Source organism: Erythrolamprus reginae, chromosome 1, assembly GCF_031021105.1.
Source record: "Erythrolamprus reginae isolate rEryReg1 chromosome 1, rEryReg1.hap1, whole genome shotgun sequence".
Classification (NCBI taxonomy): domain Eukaryota; kingdom Metazoa; phylum Chordata; class Lepidosauria; order Squamata; family Dipsadidae; genus Erythrolamprus; species Erythrolamprus reginae.
In genome coordinates this window covers 16,680,358-16,698,441 of record NC_091950.1, presented here as the reverse complement: position 1 = coordinate 16,698,441, position 18,084 = coordinate 16,680,358, and the positions used below count along the sequence as shown (strand labels likewise).

The following is an 18,084-nucleotide window of genomic DNA, read 5'->3' as shown; positions in this document are numbered from 1 at the left end:
ATACACAGTACTGCTCAAAAAATAAAGAGAACACTCAAATAACACATCCTAGAGCTGAATAAAAGAAATATTCTCATTGAATCCTTTGTTCTGTACAAAGTTGAATGTGCACAACAGCAGGTGAAACTGATTGTCAATCAGTGTTGCTTCCTAAGTGGGCAGTTTGATTTCACAGATGTTTGATTTGCTTGGGAGTTATATTGTTTAAGTGTTCCCTTTATTTATTTATTTTTAGTAGTGTAGTTTGTCGGCTATAAACATTTAACTGCCTTGGAAATTAATTAATTAATTAATTAATTAATTAGTTTATTTATTTATTTATTTACTTACTTACTTACTTACTTACTTACTTACTTACTTATTTATTGGATTTGTATGCCGCCCCTCTCCGCAGACTCGGGGCTGCTAACAACAATGGTAAAAACAACATGTAACAATCCAATTTAATAAAACAACTAAAAACCCTTTTTATAAAAACCCAAACATACACACAAATATACCATGCATAACTTGTAATGGCCTAGGGGAAGGAATATCTTAACTCCCCCATGCCTGGCGACACAAGTGGGTCTTGAGTAATTTGCGAAAGACAAGGAGGGTGGGGGCCGTTCTAATCTCTGGGGGGAGTTGATTCCAGAGGGCCGGGGCCGCCACAGAGAAGGCTCTTCCCCTGGGGCCCACCAAACGACATTGTTTGGTCGACGGGACCCGGAGAAAGCCAACTCTGTGGGACCCTGGAGGGGCCGAGAAGCAAAAAAAGGAAGCCGTATGCTCCCTCTCATATTTGGGTATACAGTACTAGGATGATTTTACAAAAAAAACCAAACATATATATGGCAGAAAAATACAGATGACTTTTGTTTTTTCACACAGGTTTGATTGGATAGATCATAGCAATCTTGCAAAATGTTTATGGTACCTCCAGATTCAGAGGTAGAAAATGATTTTTAGGCAGGTAATACGACGCTTGGAACTAATCAGTTTTCTTCTGCTTTCTTAGGTAAGACACAAATATAGAATGACCATAGAACAAGAAGGTTGGAAGGGAAATCTTGTATCATCCCGGTCAAATGGTTTCAATCTATGTTTGAAAGCCCTGAGGATCTGGGATTAGACAGACCTTTGGTGTGAAAAAGAAACATTTGTTTACAATTCAGCAGGACGTCCAGTTGCTTAAAGTGGCAGCATCTAGATGAGTAGACCAAAAGCCCTTTTAATCCGAGCAGGTGGTATTTGATTTGATGATGAAGCTGTGGTTAAACATAGAAACATAGAAGATTGAGGGCAGAAAAAAGACCTCATGGTCCATCTAGTCTGCCCTTATACTATTTTCTGTATTTTATTTTAGGATGGATATACTGTACGTTTATCCCAGGCATGTTTAAATTCAGTTACTGTGGATTTACCAACCACGTCTGCTGGAAGTTTGTTCCAAGCATCTACTCCTCTTTCAAATATTTTCTCATGTTGCTTCTGATCTTTTCCCCAACCTCAGATTGTGTCCCCTTGTTCTTGTGTTCACTTTCCTATTAAAACACTTCCCTCCTGAACCTTATTTAACCCTTTAACATATTCAAATGTTTCGACTATGTCCTCCCTTTCCCTTCTGTCCTCCAGACTAGACAGATTGAGTTCATGAAGTCTTTCCTGATCAGTTTTATGCTTAAGACCTTCCACCATTTTTGTAGCCTGTCTTTGGACCCGTTCAATTTTATCAGTGTCGTTTTGTAAGTGAGGTCTCCCGAACTGGACACAGAATTCCAAATGGGGTCTCACCAGCGCTCTATGCCGCGGGATCACAATCTCTCTCTTCCTGCTTGTTATACCTCTAGCTATGCAGCCAAGCATTCTACTTGTTTTCCCTACCACCTGACCACACTGTTCACCCATGTATGGGCATCGTTGTCACAGCATTTGCACCCCTGGCTTTGCAGTGCTGGCTTTTCTACTGCTCCGAATGTTCTTCTGGAATGAAATGAAGAACATTTTGGAAGTATGGAAGAACCTGACAACTATCACTTTTGGGCTCTTTGAATTTAATTCCATAGAAACATAGAAGACTGACGGCAGAAAAAGACCTCATGGTCCATTTAGTCTGCCCTTATACTATTTCCTGTATTTTATCTTACAATGGATATATGTTTATTCCAGGCATGTTTAAATTCAGTTACTGTGGATTTACCAACCACGTCTGCTGGAAGTTTGTTCCAAGGATCTACTCTTTCAGTGAAATATTTTTTCACGTTGCTTTTGATCTTTCCCCCAACTAACTTCAGATTGTGTCCCCTTGTTCTTGTTCACTTTCCTATTAAAAACACTTCCCTCCTGAACCTTATTTAATCCTTTAACATATTTAAATGTTTTGATCATGTCCCCCCTTTTCCTTCTGTCCTCCACACTATACAGATTGAGTTAAGTCTTTCCTGATACGTTTTATGCTTAAGACCTTCCACCATTCTTGTAGCCTGTCTTTGGACCCGTTCAATTTTGTCAATATCTTTTTGTAGGTGAGGTCTCCAGAACTGAACACAGTATTCCAAATGTGGTCTCACCAGCATTCTATATAGCGAGATCATAATCTCCCTCTTCCTGCTTGTTATACCTCTAGCTATGCAGCCAAGCATCTTACTTGCTTTCCCTACCGCCTGACTGCACTGTTCACCCATTTTGAGACTGTCAGAAATCACTACCCCTAAATCCTTTTCTTCTGAAGTATTTGCTAACACAGAACTGCCAATACAATACTCAGATTGAGGATTCCTTTTCCCCAAGTGCATTATTTTACATTTGGAAACATTAAACTGCAGTTTCCATTGCTTTGACCATTCATGGTCCATCTAGTCTGCCCTTATACTATTTCTTGTATTTTATCTTACAATGGATATATGTTTATCCCAGGCATGTTTAAATTCAGTCACTGTGGATTTACCAACCACGTCTGCTGGAAGTTTGTTCCAAGGATCTACTACTCTTTGAGTAAAATAATATTTTCTCATGTTGCTTTTGATCTTTCCCCCAACTAACTTCAGATTGTGTCCCCTTGTTCTTGTGTTCACTTTCCTATTAAAAACACTTCCCTCCTGAACCTTATTTAACCCTTTAACATATTTAAATGTTTCGATCATGTCCCCCCTTTTCCTTCCGTCCTCCAGACTATACAGATTGAGTTCATGAAGTCTTTCCTGATACGTTCTATGCTTAAGACCTTCCACCATTCTTGTAGCCCGTCTTTGGACCCGTTCAATTTTGTCAATATCTTTTTGTAGGTGAAGAAGTAGCTGAATTCATTCCCTCAGTTCTGGCTGGGAATCTGAATGGAGTGGCACTCTCCCCGGAGGAATACAAGTAGTCCTCAATCTGTGACCACAATTGAGGCCAAATTTCCAGTCGTTAAACAAGACAGTTGTTCATTGAGTTTTGAACCATTTTATGACCATTCTTGCCATAGTTTTTAACTTAGTGACATGGTCCTTAAGTGAATATGGCTTTCCTCACTGTCAGAAGGTGGCAAAGGAGGATCATGTGACCCTGGGACACTGCAGCCGTCATAAGTACAAGTCAATTGCCAACCATCTGAATGTCAATCATGTGACCAGGGAGATGCTGTAACAATTGTGTGAAAATGGTCGTAAGTCACTTTTTTCAGTGCTGTTGCAACTTTGAAGTCACCAAACGAACTGTTTTAAGTTGAGGGCTACTGATGCATTGTGAGGTGGAAGTTCTATTTTCACAGGTGTTGGTAGGTGGGCAAGTGGAGCTCTTCCAGGAATGGGACATCTGGGCAAAAGTAACCCACACCTTCAGTGCACCCATCTGGGGCAGTGACATTATTCAGAAACTGCCACAGCAGAGCAAAATGCAGCTGCTCACTTGCTGGAGGGTTAAAAAAAAATGACACTAGAGTTGTGAGTTACACTGACCGCCAATAGTGTTTAACAATACAATTTAATGGGATTTGTAACATTGTGTGTGTGCGCGTTTATAGCTTGACTCCCTAGGGCAGTGGTTCTCAACCTTTCTAATGCCACTACCCCTTAATAATAATAATAATAATAATAATAATAATAATAATAATTTATTAGATTTGTATGCCGCCCCTCTCTGAAGACTCATGCAGTTCCTCATGTTGTGGTGACCCTCAACCATAAGTCTAGCGCCAATTCCCCCAACAGGGCTTGAAGCTGATTGGCAGGAAGGTCAGAGGGACACCCCCACTGTAAACACCTGATTGGTCGGATTGTAAAAATATGTTCCAAGGCGCCAGAATAGAAGCTTTAGTTCCTAACACATGGGGAAATTTGTCTTTTCCTGCGGTCTTAGGCAACCCCTCTGAAACAGTCATTTGACCCCCACAAAGGGGTCCTGACCCCCAGGTTGAGAACCACTGCCCTAGGGACAGGAGACAAGATTTTCTATCATTCTCCCATCCTTTTGGAATAGCTGAGGTTCAGATGATGCACTCCTTCCTAGTGGTTAGTAGATGGTTAAGATAAGGCTGTTTCACAGATTTTTAAATCTGCAATAACAGCTACTTGGACTGGGGACACTAGATAAGGTTGGTGGCTTTGTCCCTTTGGAGTCATTGATATTTTGACAATGTCAATTTGCTAAAAGTTCTTAGAATTGGATAACATACAAATAACCTGTTAAGTCTGCAAAGATAGACTGAGTGCATCTAACCTGCAGATACTATTGATCATATTAGATTTTTTTTCTCTTAGAGCAAATCATTTTAACACGCAACACAAACCAATTATGCCCTGGTGATTGACATGCTCTGCATGGAAAGGGGATTGTGAGCACTTTCACACTTGTGACAGAAATGGCTGATTTAAAAGTTGCCACGTGGCCTTTAGCCTGAATGACATTTGGGATATCGGAAATAGAAACATAGAAGATTGACGGCAGAAAAAGACCTCATGGTCCATCTAGTCTGCCCTTATACTATTCCCTGTATTTATCTTAGGATGGATATATGTTTATCCCAGGCATGTTTAAATTCAGTTACTGTGGATTTACCAACCACGTCTGCTGGAGGTTTGTTCCAAGGATCTGCTACTCTTTCAATAAAATAATATTTTCTCATGTTGCTTTTGATCTTTCCCCCAACCCCTTGTTCTTGTGTTCACTTTCCTTTTAAAAACACTTCCCTCCTAAACCTTATTTAAACCTTTAACATATTTAAATGTTTCGATCATGTCCCCCCTTTTCCTTCTGTCCTCCAGACTATACAGTCTTCTTTTTAATAATACCATTTTCCTGTTTTGTTCATTGTGTGTAGCACTGAGCAGGAATCATTTTGGGCAAGTAGTATGTGAGCTTCAATGAATCAAACAGCATAAATCTACCCAGTGGCAGAAGGGAGAAATATGAAAATGGCTCTTGACCACCAATACAATGCTCAAAAGTAAATTGTAGCTTAGAAGGTCCTAGGAGAAATTCAAGTTTGTTTGTTTTTTGTAAAAAAAGAAAAAAGTGGAGACAAGTTTGCATTTCTAATCCAAATGTACTTTTCTTTATTCAAACCAGGGGTAATCGCTGGCTAGTGCAAAACGCACCCCCATTTTTAATTTTTTTTTAAATATATTTTTTTTTTGCCTGAGGGAAATCTACATCTTCGCAAGGCTTCCATTAACCCCCTTAAAGAAATTCATATCCCCAAAGAATTTTTTTTTTAAAGAACATGAAGCCTAAATTGAAATGCTGTGCTTCAAGAAGTGATACGGTGACCCCTTTCAAACAACTCTGCTCCTGGACTTTTTTAATCAGATCCAAAACCAGTAACAAAATGACAAACGGACATACTTAAAATTCCTTTCCTGTTTCCCCTTCCCACTTTTTTTTTTTTTAATAACTCCCAGTTTCTGGACCAACCACACATTAACAAAAGGAAGTTCAAAACCTGACCCTCTAAGCAGTGCTAATGGAAACCCTGTTTTTTTTTCTTTTAAATTAAAAAATAAGCCTGCATACATAGTAGAAAATTTCTCTTAAAAATCTCACAATCTGTAAATGTATATATTTTTTCTTCTTCTTTGAACATAAAAGTTTACAATATATGGTAAAACAAAGGCTCAGGGGAAAAAAATAAATTCTCAACAAAAATAAAGAAACCTGAAGTTTTTTTTTTAATTAAAGCTGAAGACATTTTAAAAACCCTGTAGTTTGAACCAGTGACACACTTTATTTTGTGCTGATGGGTTAAAGAAAAGATTTTTTGTTTAAAAAAAAATGCAGTCCAAACACCACTGACAACTTTGCTTTCAAAAGCTGCCTCCTCTTCCTCCTCCCCCCAACACCCCTCCAAAAGATGTTACAATTGTGGTCCCTCCCTCCCCCTCTGGTAAAGTAGGTGATTGTCACAAGTTCATAAGTCTGGGCTTCCTGGGTTTCAGCTGATACCAGATATCCTGCTCTGGACAGAACTCCCTGATTTCTAGGTGGGCACGCTAGCGTCGGTAGGGGTGAAAACCTTGAACGTTATGGTTCTGTCCACGGCCAAAACCACTGCCCCCTGCGGGCGGCCCACTTGAGGGTGGTACTGAAGGGCCTCCATAGGAGGGGGGCTGTTGGCTGGGGTCGGCAAAGCCTTGTCCAAAGCCACTCAAGTCTTGTCCATATCCTGAAAGGAAGGGAGAAAATAAAAGAAGAGGGTTGATGAAAAGTCAAGAGAAGGAATCCTATCAACAGTCAGCAAGCTGAACTCCAGAGAAACTAGAATAATAATAATAAAATAATAATTAAAATAAATTAAAATAAAATAAAATAAAATAAAATAATAATAATAATAATAATAATAATAATAATAATAATAATAATAATAATAATATAAAGGAAGCACCGGGGTGGTCTCCAGATTATACAGGTAGTCCTCAACTTAACAACCACAACTTAGCCCAAAATTGTTAAATACTCTAGTTGTTAAGGGAATCTGGTTTGCCCACTGTCAGAAGGTTGCAAAAAGGGGACATGACCCAGGGACACTGCAAGCGTCATAAGTGTGAGTTAGCTGTCAAGCATCCAAATGTAAATTACCTGACTTCAACAGTCGTAAGTCTGAAAAAAGGTCACGAGTCACTTTTTCCAGTGCCAAATGTCTATGGAGATTCTGTCCTCCATGTCATCCTTACCCCAAAGGTGTTTTTTTCTCCAAGAGGCAACTAGACTTTCTGGTTTTTCTTCGAAGCCATTTCATTTCTCATCCAAGAAACTTCTTCACCTCTGATTTCCCCCTCCCCCTTTCCCCCCCAGTGCTCCTGTAACTTCAAAACGTCACTAAGTGAATTGTTGTGAAGCGAGGACTCCCTGTAGTTCCCATTGACTCTAACCACTGGTCTTACTAGCAGAGCGGGGTGATGCTGGTGTTGCAGAACACCCTTCTCCTGGTTTCTTATAGGTAGTCCTCGATTTACGATCACAACTGAATCCAAAATTTCTGAGACGGTTAAGTCAGTCTCGCCCCATTTTACAGCCTTTTTTTGCCACAATTGTAGCTGTTAAGTTAGTAGCAGGGATGTTAAATGAACCTGGCTTCTCCGTTGACTTAAATTTGTCAGAAGATCGCAAAAGGTGATCACATGACCCCGGGAACCAGCAACCATCATAATTATCAGCCAGTTACCAAAGGTCCGAACTTTGATCATGTGACAATGGGGGATATTGCAATGGCCGTGAAGTGTGAAAAATGGCGATAAAATTAACTATTGTCGGTGCTGTTGTGATTTCAAACAGTCAATAAACAAAAGGTTGTAAGCCGAGGATTACCTGTATACAATTGATATGGTCACTCATCTCATTATAGATTCTGGGTGACTAGAATTACGCATAATATACATAAGACATTTTAAAAGCCCAGCCTATATTTAAACCATCACCGAAGTAAGACACTCGTCTATAATAATTCAAAGTAATTAACTCACAACCCGCAATCCTTCCACTCCTGTGAATCCAGGATAAATGTCCGTTTTCAACACTTTCTAAAAAGTTGGCAGGGTTAGGGCCTATCCAACCTTGAGATGGGTATACCATTGGTTGATTAGTTAATAGTACTCAGCAGTTCTGGGTCTGTGGATAGGTCAGTACTTTAGTAGGGAAAATGGGATGGGAAAAGGAACACTTTCCCACCAATTTTATACTTCTCACAGTTAAGTTACTTCCTGGTCATGTCCAGTCTTATTGCAAGGTAGTCTGTTATCAAACTAGAACCAACCAAGATGCAGCTTGATTTAATTTGCAAATAGACTTCTCGACAAAACGGTTCTGACTTAATCTGCAGACTTACTAACAGAAATAGGAATTGGGCTGCTCATTTCTTTACTGCAAGGTCACTTCCCCTGAAAACCCCACCTAACTTAAAAAATCATAAAAGAGAAGAAATTGAGGAGCAAGGAGAGCTGTGAATTCCAAAAATAGGGAATTGCATTATGTCAAATTTGAACAGTGGTCCAGACAGCTCCCTCCAGTCTCTTCTTACTGGAACTGGGACTTCGTTTTTGAAATTTCAGGAGTGTTTCCCCCCTCATTTCCTTTCTGATGCTGCTCAATGGGAAGTGCCAGGGGCTGATCCTAGGACCTTCCAGATATGGGCATGTATACTAACTTATGTTCCTACTCTCAACTATTAGCATCCCGCTTTCACAATTGCCGAGTGCACAGATTGTCAATTGCACTTTTTCCCCCTCAGGGAAAAATTGTACTCTAATTTATAGATAGGAATAAATAGGAACATCAGTTTCCTTGTTTGCTACAGCACACAGGCTGTTTATGTGCAAACTTGCACAACTGAGCCAACTGGAATAACGTTTTCAGGTTTTGCTTTTCGCTTCCTTTCAAATATTCCTTTCTGAAGGAGACTCCTTGAAATCTGTCATTTGCCTTCTTAAGAAAATCCAGAGCAAGGAGGCATGGAAGACGAAGCAGATATCTTGAAATAAACAGAGCGTCACTGCAGCTCCCTCTCTAAACTGTATCAAATAAGTGTATCTGTATCTGTAAGTAGACATATAGGCCAGTGTTTCCCAACCTTTTTTGAGCTGCAGCACATTATTCACATTTACAAAATCCTGGGGAACATTGAGCGGGAATCGGGGGGGGGGGGCCCTAAAAAAAGTTTGGACAAAAAAATCTCTCTTCCTCCCTTTCGCTCTATTTCTCTCTCTTCCTTCCTCTTTCTTTCCCTCTCTCTCTCCATCCCTTTGTTTCTCCATTTCTTTCTGATGCTGCTCAATGGTAGGTGCCAGGGGCTGATCCTAGGACCTTCCAGATATGGGCATGTATACTAACTTATGTTCCTACTCTCAACTATTAGCATCCCGCTTTCACAATTCCTCTATTTTTTGCTCTTTTTCTCTCCCTCCGTCTTTCCCTCACTCTCCTTCCCCCCTCTTTCTCTCTCTCTCTTGCTGTCTTTCTTTCTATCTTCCCCCTCTCTCTCCCTCTCTCTCTTTCTTGCTATCTCTTCCCCTCCCTATTTCTCTCTCTCCCTCTCTTGCTATCTCTTTCTCTCTCTTTTGCTTTCTCTCTTTCTCTCTCCCCTCTCTCCCTTTCTCTCTCTTGCTATCTTTCTCTCTCTTGCTATCTCTCTTTCTCTCTCTTTTTTTTGCTTTCTCTTTCTCTCTTTCTCCCCCCTCTCTCCCCCTCTCTCTTTCTCTCTCTCCCTCTCTTACTATCTTTTTCTTTTTCTATCTCTTTCTCGTACACGACGCTGCAGCGGTGGCATTGGGCAGTAGCCGTGGGGCGGCGGCAGGGTGGTCAGCTGTGAGGTGGAGCTTCAGAACGGAGGCACCGACGGTGGCGGCTGGACGTGTTGCTAGACGCCGTACATGCTGGCGTTGCGCTGGGCATGGGCGTGGGGCTGGAGCCTCTGTCCCAGCCCAGCCAGTAGGCAAGTGCCAGCCACGCAATGCCAGCATGTATGGCGTACAGCAACATGTCCAGCCGTCGTCGTCGGTGCCTCTGTCCTGGAGTTCTGGCTCGCAGCCGACCACCCTGCTGCCGCCCAGCGGCTACTGCCCGGTGCCGCTGCTGCCGCCTTCCCGCTGGGCCCCAAAGCTCACCTGCTGTCGCTGCCAGGGAAGCTCCAGCCGGGCGGGGCGCTGTAGCTGCCGGAAAACTTGGAAGGCACAAAGAAGGAATCTCAGCTTCCGGTCTCACAACTTTTTGCTCTTCGCACTCTCAGCAAAAAGTTGCGAGACCAGAAGCTGAGATTCCTTCTTCGCGGCACACCTGACCATGTCTCGCGGCACACAGGTTGGGAAACACTGATATAGGCTACAGAAGCCGAGATAGTCTTGTGTAGTTCTCTATTTGCAGTGTGTTTCTTCCTTTAATGCAATTAGTGTTCAAATCTACCAAATAATTCTCAAAAACTCACTTAACTGTATCTGAATGTATTGAGAAGTGCTGCACTAGGGCTCTCCCAGGTGACTGTTGTGATTGTGTGACCTTTTTTTTAAACAGTGGTTGCGGTTGTTAAGTAAACAAATGGTTTGCTATGGGCCAGGATTTGCTGAAATCAGTAAATGCCTTTCTTGCAAAAACATGGTAAAATATGTGATGTGGCCACGGGATGCAGCAAATGGCCATAAATGCAGGTCATGTGACTGCCACACCCCAGATGTCATAATTGGGTTGCAAGTACACCGGGGAGGCTGTTGTAACTTCCAATGATTGCTAAGCAACCAGTCGTAAGTCGAGGACTACTTGTATGATCTCCTTCAAGCTTGGTCAGCAGTTCCCTTCAGAAACGTTAAGACTGCAGCCTGCAAAAGTTTTCAATCAGCTTGGTTCCCAGGTGGGGGAGACCTGTTTAACCAAAGGTATCAAGAATTAAAGCTGGGAAGGGGGAGAGAGAAAGGAGAGGATCGAAAATACACCCTCTTCTTTAAGGTACTGGCAATTCACTAATAGTAAACTAATAGACCAAAGTAACACGGAAATTTAATTTAAGATCGAAGGTGTGTCTATTTCTAGAAAAATCTTATTTTTCTGTGTAGGATTGCCTATAGAAAAAGATATCTAGAATTTCATTCCAATAGTTAACCTGAGACTCTGTCCCCCCCCCCCCCCTCACTTCTGGGTGTCTTTAAGTTAGTTTTTGATTTCTGGTGACTGCCTGAACAATCCCTGAAGTTTTCAAGGCAAGGTTTTGGGGAAATGTTTTTTCCTTGCCTTTTTTTACCCCCTCCTAAGGCCGGGAGAGAGGATCAAACAAGGTCACCCAGCTTCGCTTTGCCTAGGGTAGGATTTAGAGCCCATGGTATCTTGATTTCTAACAAGATCCCTTTACTCCTGCACCTGAAACCTATGTTACTGAAATTGCAAAGGGGTAAGAAAAGATTAAAGTTTAACCTTTTAAACTTATTTTAAATTAAGTTTTAATTCGTCAGAATGTTAGAAACCTCTTTTAGGTTTCTGAAAAACAACTTCTGATAATTTTATAGGTAGTCCTTGACTTACGACTGCGATGGAGCCCCAAATTTATGTCGCTAAGTGAGACATTTGTTCAGTCAATTTTACTTTTCTTGCCACAGTTTGTTAGTGAATCTCCGTTTTCCCTACTTGACTTTGCTTGTCAGAAGATCGCAAAAGGGAATCCCATGACCCCAGGGCATTGTAACCGTCATAAATCTGAGTCACCTGTCAAGCATCCAAAACTAAATCATGTGACCATGGAGATACTGCAATGATCGTAAGTGTGAAAAATGATCATTAATCATGTTTTTCAGTGCCGTTATAATTTCTACTGGTAACTAAAGTGAACTGTTTGAAAGTCGAACACCACCTGTACTACTTCTTCTATTTTTTTTTTTAAAATCTTCAGCATGTGTTTGGCTCAATCAACTTTGCAAATTTCATACTTAACAACATCCCCGTTGCCCCCAAACCCCTAATTTGTTGAGACCTATAACTCCACCTCACTACACTGCTTCTCCGCTAAACTTTTATCAGAGGCATTTCATTCATTTAATTCCCCTGCACATTAAATTGTACTTGTCACATTTATTTTTAAGAGGAAAAAAAACCTGGACTGTGCTCCAAATTGAAGGTGAGATTATCATAGGCCATATAAAAGCAAGTACAGTGATACCTCGTCTTACAAACGCCTCGTCATACAAACTTTTTGAGATACAAACACGGGGTTTAAGATTTTTTTGCCTCTTCTTACAAACTATTTTCACCTTACAAACCCACCACCACCGCTGGGATGCCCTGCCTCCAGACTTCCGTTGCCAGCGAAGTGCCCATTTTTGCACTGCTGGGATTCCCGAGGCTCCCCTCCATGGGAAATCTCATCTCTGGATTTCTGTGTTTTTGTGATGCTGCAGGGGAATCCCAGCAGCGCAAAAATGGGCGCTTCGCTGGCAATGGAAGTCTGGAGGTGGGGTTTCCCAGCAAGGGGAGCCTCAGCATCACAAAAACACAGAGGTCCGAAGGTGGGGTTTCGAGGACTTGGTGTTTTTGCGATGCTGTGATTTCACTGATGCTCCCTTCGATGGGAAACCCCACCTCCAGACTTCCATTGCCAGTGAAGTGCTCGGTTTTGCGATGCTGGGATTCCCCTGCTGGGATTCCCCTGCATCATCGCAAAAACACAGAAGTCCGGAGTGGGGGTTCCCATGGAGGGGAGCCTTAGGGGAATCCCAGAAGGGCAAAAACGGGTGCTTCAGCTGGCAAAAGGGGTGAATTTTGGGCTTGCACGCATTAATCGCTTTTCCATTGATTCCTATGGGAAAAATTGTTCATCTTACAAACTTTTCACCTTAAGAACCTCGTCCCGGAACCAATTAAGTTTGTAAGACAAGGTATCACTGTAATTATTTTAAATAACCTTTTTTTCCCTTGCAACCAAGTTAAGTGTGGGAAGAGCGAGTCTCCTTCCACACACAAACACACCCAAATTTGTAAATCTGTAATCCAACTCATTATCATCAATACATTTTCTAAAAATTGTGGTGCTGTCGTCTATCCACAAACCTTGATATTTCACCTACACGCTCCCCCAAGAGAAAATCCTCTTTAGCTAATTTTATGAAATGTACGTAACAAGAACAGGAGGTTAGCACACCTAAACCCCAGTAAGCAGATATGCATTAAACAAGTGATAGCAAACTATCTGCGTATGGTACCGAAACAAGCTCGGGTGAGATGAATGACTCCTTGAAATGATTTTTCAGTGAAAAGAATGCCTTACCCTCTCCATACATTGAAAGAGATTACACCCCTGCAATGAAAAGAAAAGGTTACTTGCCTCCCACCCACCCCCTCCCCACAAGAGATTACAAGTAAGAGGATTTGGTGTAAATAGGCTCCACCTACCTACGGTAATTCACTTCTCAGCCTGACCATAAGTGTGAAAACAAAGTATTGGCCCGAAGCCTGAAGGTTCTTGAGAATAGGTACCCAGCCCTGGTAAAAAATGGAAACCAGGGTGACTAAACCCCCAAGAGAGCCCTGTACAAAAGCTACAATTCTCTTGGAAAGGCGGCAAGGATGACTTACCCATATTGCAAACTTAGGATCACTTTTGCATTTGAGATTGGTGCTGAAGAGTCTGGACTAGTGCCAGTGCCTCTTTTTTTAAAAAGCCATAACTATAGACCCCACTACTGCAAGTATCTTAGAAACAACTATGTATTTTTGAAATGGTAACATGCAAAACAGGGGAAAAAAACCCCACCCTTTGATTATATTGCTTAAGTATTTGTGTAGACATATACATGAAAAAAGAACTTATTTAGTCTTAAATGCATAATTTTTGCTAAGCTGTTAAGTAGGGATCTTATCAGGTTCTGGATACATATGTTTGACAGAATGCTTTGCTATACTCAGATCTTTATTTTTATTTTTTTTGATAGAGGAGGTATACTGGAGTTATATTAAAGAATATAACAAGTTTCATAATCTCCCTGCATTTTTCCCTGTCCTTCATTCTCTCAGGTTCCTGCCTTGAAAAATTAGTGATTTAATCGAATGATAGACTATGCAAAACGTATGTCAAAATGTTAAGAAAATATTCCACATAATTATAAAAGTGTGTGCGTGTGTTAATATGGGTTTATTAGAATATGACAAATATCTATCTGTTACCTTATTCTGACTTTTAAAATTCTCTTAAATTTGATTCTGGCAAAGATAAACTAAGAATTGTGCTAATATAACGTGAGATATTAAGTGCACTTATCATAACAATTCAGTTAGTTCTGGCAAAAGGCCACCTGTCCCTCAACAATATTCCTTGAGTATAACTCGGTGGCTCCCAATCTTTCTGTTTTCATGGACCGCTGGTGCTGGGTGGCGCTGGTGCTGGGTGGCGTGCAACCTAGATCCTGTGCATACACGAATGAAGCTTTGTGCACTCGCCCGCAACTCGTGCAGATTGGTTCACTACAACCTGCAGACTGATATAGGTCCACAGACTGAGGTTAGGGACCCCTGATAATTTCTTCAATATAAGAATCTACCCAGTGGGACATTTAAATAGTGTACATTTGTACTGCTTTCCTTTGTCTGACATAGAGAAAAGGATGTCAAAACATGAATTCCACATGCGCCATCCATTATGTGCAGACAATTTCAATAAGGCACTTCTGGGCAATGCTGAATGGAGAAGGTTTCCTAATGGGAGTGGAAGATACTTCCATTCATCTTTGTTTTTTTCCATCCCATTCATTCATTCTTTGCCTACCACTGCTCAAAAGTCAAAAGATTTCTAAGCCACTTGATAAAAGTAAAAAATTTAAATAGCGCAAGTACTACTCTTAACTTAAATAGCTGCCTTTAAGATTAGAACAAAAGATGGAGATATTAACGAAGAATATAAAACATCCAAAATAAATTTGAATTGATGGGGAAATGGTTTTAAGATAGAGAAAAAATTGAAGAACTGGCTATCACTATGACTAACATGAACTGCATGTTATATCAGAATTATGTTACGACATAGAAGTAAAATTAAGAAGGACATGTTAAAGTGAGAGAAATCACAATTGTTATTGGAATGAATATTTTGCTAAGGATGATTTCTTTTTGTTTCAAGCAATGCCTATTCTGACATCTGAGGTACCTTTTAAACAAAGGCAGAAAGATATTTCTAAGTTTGTATGGCAAGATAAAAGAAATGGGCTGAATATGAAATACAGTGATACCTCGTCTTACAAACCCCTCGTCATACAAACTTTTTGAGATACAAACCCGGGGTTTAAGATTTTTTTGCCTCTTCTTCCAAACTATTTTCACCTTAAAAATCCAAGCCGCTGCCACTGGGATGCCCCACCTCTGGACTTCTGTTGCCAGCGAAGCGCCCGTTTTTGCACTGCTTGGAATCCCCTGAGGCTGCCCTCCATGGGAAACACCACCTCCGGACTTCCGTGTTTTTGCAATGCTGCAGGGGAATCCCAGCAGCGCAAAAACGGGCGCTTCGCTGGCAACGGAAGTCCGGAGGTGGGGTTTCCCAGCGAGGGGAGCCCCACCAGAGGTGGGGTTTCAAGGACCTCCGTGTTTTTGTGATGCTGCAATTTCGCTGAGGGTCCCCTCACTGGGAAACCCCACCTCCGGACTTCCCTTGCCAGCGAAGCACCTGTTTTTGTGCTGCTGGGATTCCCCTGCTGGGATTTCCCTGCAGCATCACAAAAACACGGAAGTCCGGAGGTGGGGTTTCAAGGACCTCCGTGTTTTTGTGATGCTGCAATTTCGCTGAGGGTCCCCTCACTGGGAAACCCCACCTCCGGACTTCCCTTGCCAGTGAAGCACCTGTTTTTGCGCTGCTGGGATTCCCCTGCTGGGATTTCCCTGCAGCATCACAAGCTGGGATTTCCCTGCAGCATCACAAAAACACGGAAGTCCGGAGGTGGGGTTTTCCATGGAGGGGAGCCTCAGGGGAATCCCAGGAGTGCAAAAACAGGTGCTTCAGCTCGCAAAAGGGGTGAATTTTGGGCTTGCATGCATTAATCGCTTTTCCATTGATTCCTATGGGAAACATTGTTTCGTCTTGCAAACCTTTCACCTTACAAACCTCGTCCCGGAACCAATTAAGTTCCTAAGACGAGGTATCACTGTACTTCAGCATACAAAGGATCAAGGAGGACTGGAATTGTCCGATTTGAAATTGTATTTCGCAGCCTGCAACTTAGTTTGGGAGAAAGTGTGGGTTTTGTTGTGAAATAAAAGAATTTTAGAATTGGAAAAGCACAATCAGAGATTTGGATGACATGGTTTTCTATCTTACGCTGAAAGCAAAGGAGATTTTAAGAATCCTAATATTGGAAATGCCATATAGAGGAAGAATATGGAACATAATATTCAGGAAGAATGCTTGGGGAAGAAAAAAAGAAGAGTCACAATCATTGGAGGAGTTTTCTTGATTTTCCCCATCAACCTAAAAACGGGGAGCAGCACGTCTATCAATTGTGTCATCAAGGCAAAGAGAGAGAAAATTTGGGCTCATCAAGAAAATGAACTCTGGAGGATATGCATGTGTAAGATTGTACGGAGGGGGGGGTGGACGAAGGGACAGGGCAGGATTAGTTCAATTGTAACTAGCTGATCTATGAAGATCCAGTCATGAGTATTTCACATCCAGCTAATAAAAGCTTTACAGATAGTCCTCGAATTACAACTATTTGTAGCTGTTTGAAATTACAACTGTTTGAAATTACAACTGTTTGAAATTACAACAGCCCTGAAGGAATGGTTGTTGTAACTGGACCTCCGCATTTCCATCATCCAAGCACTGCTGCACTAACATGGTTATGACCTAGGCACTGGGCAACCAGCTTGCATTTATGATCAGTTGTAATGCCCCACGATCACATGATCACCATTTGCGAACCCCGCCCCCTGGCCCGATGGGATAGGTCTCCCCCACACATCCACCCTTCCTCAGCCCTTCTGCGTTTGTGCATGGTTCCTATGGTGCTTCATTTGCACCTGGTACCTGAACACCCTCCCTGAGGGGTCTATGACAACCCACCACAGACAACTCGTCACGGAACAACTTCCATCGGACAACAGTTATACTAATATCAATAAATGATGGAATGGAATCATTAAAGGATGCAAGGGGAGGGACAAAACCCCCCCATGAATGAGTAAAAATTACAATTATTTTCTAAATAATTTTAAATGATTAAGCTGAATTATTAGATTGTCCTTTGAGTTGTCACGTGGTGAGGTGGCCAGGGTGAGTTGTCCCTAGGCTTTGCTGTACCTCCTTCCCACTTCCATGCCCCCTCACCGTATCTCACATCCCTGTGCGCCCTCACGTCACTTCCTTTATGCGTCCCCTGACACGCCTCTCAACTCAGCAGCATCTACTTACCTGCCTACCAGCCTACTTGCAAGCCGCCTGGACAGAGGTGGGCCGCTAAGGGGGAACGGTGACGTGTGCTTTACCTCGTGGCTTTGAGTGCTAGCAGAGTCCAGCGCAATTATGGAACTGCACCTGGGTAGGGAGCGAAATCGCACCGAAACACGGGTGCACCTGCATGTCCGCGGGGCGATTTTGCTACCTGCCCAGCTATAGTACCACAATTGCACTGGACACCGCTGCCAGGCATGGGGGAGTTGAGATAGCTCTTCCCCCTAGGCCATTACAAGTCGTGCATGGTATGTTTGTGTGTGTGTATGTTTGGTTTTATACTAGGGGTTTTTAGTTGTTTTTTATTATTGGATTGTACATGTTGTGTTTATTATTGTTGTTAGCCGCGGCATACAAATCCAATAAATTATTATTATTATTATTATTATTATTATTATTATTATTATTATTATTATTAGCTCTCAGAGCCATGGGGGCGAGCACACGTCACTGTTCCACCTTAGCAGCCCACCTCTGCACCTAGAACTTGCCAATTCCTGCTGGCTTCTCCATGGACTTGGTTGAGAGAAACCATCAGGAAGTTGCGTCACTTAACAAATGTGGGATTCAGTTATTAATGATGGCAACCGGGACTGCAGGGATTGCTGTTGCTAATGATTGCCTTTGATGACTGCACTGCTTAGCGACAGAAATTCTGGTCCCAAATGCTGTCGTAAATCGAGGACTATAAGTATCTTGCTTCTAACATAGCCTTAGCCTTTATTATA

General features: G+C 41.9%; 1 protein-coding gene across 3 annotated transcripts in view; it reads right to left on the bottom strand.

The window, feature by feature from the left end:
• Positions 1–5,492: 5,492 nt before the first annotated feature.
• Positions 5,493–18,084, bottom strand: part of DAZAP1 (DAZ associated protein 1) — a 68,239-nt gene continuing 55,647 nt past the window's right edge. For 2 of the 3 annotated variants that reach the window (XM_070745539.1, XM_070745556.1), the window contains one exon: positions 5,493–6,622. In XM_070745539.1, coding sequence (XP_070601640.1) covers positions 6,450–6,622 — 173 coding nt within the window. In that variant the 3' untranslated portion in view covers positions 5,493–6,449. Of the gene's footprint in view, positions 6,623–13,317; positions 13,408–18,084 lie in introns of all 3 variants that reach the window. The other variant, XM_070745546.1, reaches the window with a different exon arrangement.